This window comes from Leptonychotes weddellii, chromosome 2 (genome assembly GCF_054177405.1).
Source record: "Leptonychotes weddellii isolate Sample4059 chromosome 2, ASM5417740v2, whole genome shotgun sequence".
Classification (NCBI taxonomy): domain Eukaryota; kingdom Metazoa; phylum Chordata; class Mammalia; order Carnivora; family Phocidae; genus Leptonychotes; species Leptonychotes weddellii.
This window is the reverse complement of record NC_138370.1, coordinates 107209589-107212556: the sequence shown is the minus strand read 5'-3', so window position 1 is coordinate 107212556 and position 2968 is coordinate 107209589. Positions and strand designations below refer to the sequence as shown.

Sequence of the window (2968 nt, the reverse complement as noted above, 5' to 3'; positions counted from 1 at the left end):
CAGGACCCCGGGATCATGATCCCAGCCAAAGGCAGACGCTTAACCAACTGAACCCCCTGGGCGCCCTTTTAAAAAGACTTTAAATACTGGTGAGAATATCTTTGGCCTAACGTATCAGAACCTTTGTGTGCCTTGGGGACTGCCTTTGCACCTCTGTTCCATTGTTACAAGGTCAGGACCACTGCCATAGTGTTTAGCAGGGTTATTATGTTTTAGCAATGAATGTGGCACTATTTAGGATTGGGATGTTGTCCAACCAGCTCTTTCAGGAAACAAAGCAACCTTATTCTTTTTTTTTTTTTTTTAAAGATTTTATTTATTTATTTGACAGAGAGAGACACACAGAGAGAGGGAACACAAGCAGAGGGAGTGGGAGAGGGAGAAGCAGGCTCCCGGCAGAGCAGGGAGCCCGATGCGGGACTCGATCCCAGGACCCTGGGACCATGACCTGAGCCGAAGGCAGACGCTTAACGACTGAGCCACCCAGGTGCCCCAAAGCAACCTTATTCTTAATTACAGTTGGAAGGCACTGTAAAAATCAGTCCGTCAGGGCTGGCCACCCCGTGACTCGGCCTGGAGTGACGTGGCCTCTGTCACCAGCGCAGTCATTGTGGCGCCGAAGACGTTCTGGCTCGGAAGGAGGCTCCGGAGGGGACGAGCGCAGCCAGACGTCTGGGCAGCTGAGAGTCGCGGCCACCACCCTGGGCCACACTCCATGAAGAAGATGCTCGCCGCCGCGGTCTCCCGCGTGTTGTCCGGGGTTGCCCAGAAGCCCGCTAGCAGAGTGCTGGTGGCATCCTGTAACTATTCCAATGATGCCACATTTGAAATTAAGAAATGTGACCTTTATCGATTAGAAGAGGGCCCCCCTGTCACAACAGTGCTCACCCGGGAAGATGGGCTTAAATACTACAGGATGATGCAGACTATTCGCCGAATGGAATTGAAGGCAGATCAGCTGTATAAACAAAAATTTATTCGTGGGTTCTGTCACTTGTGCGATGGTCAGGAAGCTTGTTGTGTGGGCCTGGAGGCCGGGATAAATCCCACCGATCATGTCATCACATCCTATCGGGCTCACGGCTTGTGCTATACTCGTGGACTTTCTGTCCGAGCAATTCTTGCAGAACTGACAGGACGAAGAGGAGGCTGTGCTAAAGGAAAAGGAGGATCTATGCATATGTATGCAAAGAACTTCTATGGGGGCAACGGCATTGTCGGCGCCCAGGGGCCCCTGGGAGCTGGTGTCGCCCTGGCCTGTAAATATAAGGGCAAAAAGGAGGTCTGTTTGACCCTGTATGGGGATGGTGCTGCGAATCAGGGTCAGATATTTGAAGCTTACAATATGGCTGCTCTGTGGAAATTACCTTGTGTTTTCGTCTGTGAGAATAACCTCTATGGAATGGGCACATCTGCTGAGAGAGCAGCAGCAAGCACTGATTACTACAAGAGAGGACACTTTATCCCCGGACTAAGGGTGGATGGAATGGATGTTCTGTGTGTTCGGGAGGCAACGAGGTTTGCCGCGGACTACTGTAGATCTGAAAAGGGGCCCATAGTGATGGAGCTGCAGACATACCGTTATCATGGACACAGCATGAGTGACCCTGGAGTTAGTTACCGCACGCGACAAGAAATTCAGAATGTAAGAAGTAAGAGTGATCCTATTATGCTTCTCAAAGATAGAATGGTAAACAGTAAGCTTGCCACTGTTGAAGAATTCAAGGAAATTGATGTAGAAGTGAGGAAAGAAATTGACGATGCAGCCCACTGTGCTACAACTGATCCTGAACCACCTTTGGAAGAGTTAGGTCATCACATCTATTGCGATAATCCACCTTTTGAAGTTCGTGGTGCAAGTCAGTGGATCAAGTTTAAGTCCCTCAGTTAAAGGGAGACTTTATAAATTTATTTTTAGTCCTTCAAAGGAATGTTCGTGGTCCACTTTAAGAAACTGTGCCCAATTTTGTTAAGCAGGAATAAAACCCATTAAATAAGAGTCCTGTAAACTTTTATTAAAATAAATTGAGATCGGGGCGCCTGAGTGGCTCAGTTGGTTAAGCGACTGCTTTCGGCTCAGGTCATGATCCTGGAGTCCCTGGATCGAGTCCCGCATCGGGCTCCCTGCTCGGCAGGGAGCCTGCTTCTTCCTCTGACCCTCCCCCCTCTCATGTGCGCTCTCTCTCTCATTCTCTCTGTCTCAAATAAATAAATAAAATCTTTAAAAAAAATAAATAAAATAAAATAAATTGCCACCAGTAAGAGATTATTAAAAGATATTAAAAGAGATCATTGAAAAATGTACATCCAATTACAAGGCATATTGCATTTGATTGTACACTGTTGCATTAAAAGAACTATATAGTTAATCATTCAGTGTTACTAAAAGGTAAACCGAGGTACATTAAAATTTTCAAGAGTTTGAGCATACATGGATTAGAATCAGGCAATGCCAAACCAAAGATGGTTAGGAGTGCTCTGTCAACAAGAGCTAGGGGAGGCATTTTTATAGGGAAACAAAGCAAGGAAATAATTTTACTGGCTATAACTTAAGCTGTTGCTGAGAAAACCTAACTCCCTGTTTGTGATTGCTTATTCTTACATTTCATTTTCTCAGTTTGAGTACACTGACTCTGGCTTAGGTTTTGGTTTGTTTACGTAGGATAACCAAGGCATTCCAACCACCTTACGCTGATGGCCTCCTTATTTAATTAAACACTGTGAATGTCTTAAAGATTATTTTAAATTTACACAAGTCTAAATTAGGAAAACCAGAAAAGATTATTTAACTTTTCATGTTACTTGCTCTAATAGTTCTATTTGACTTAGCTTTGTATTTGTAAATACTCTTCTTTAAAGGAGAAACAGTTCTTTCATTCCTTCTCCACCCTGACAGGAGTTGGTGTGTAAAGTCACTCTGTGAGGTAGAGAGAATTTCAAGCCACACCAAGCTATCAGGCCCCCTGCT

General features: G+C 45.2%; 1 protein-coding gene across 1 annotated transcript; it reads left to right on the top strand.

Annotated features, from left to right (window-relative positions):
• The first annotated feature begins 627 nt into the window (after positions 1–627).
• PDHA2 (pyruvate dehydrogenase E1 subunit alpha 2) lies at positions 628–1891 on the top strand. The gene has a single exon (XM_006740379.2). The coding sequence runs from the start codon at positions 716–718 to the stop codon at positions 1889–1891; it is 1176 nt and encodes a 391-aa protein (XP_006740442.1). The 5' UTR covers positions 628–715.
• Positions 1892–2968: the final 1077 nt, after the last annotated feature.

What these genes read in the sequence shown, in the direction of transcription:
- PDHA2 (XM_006740379.2), top strand. Translation starts at nt 716, where the DNA reads ATGAAGAAGATGCTCGCCGCCGCGGTCTCCCGCGTGTTGTCCGGGGTT.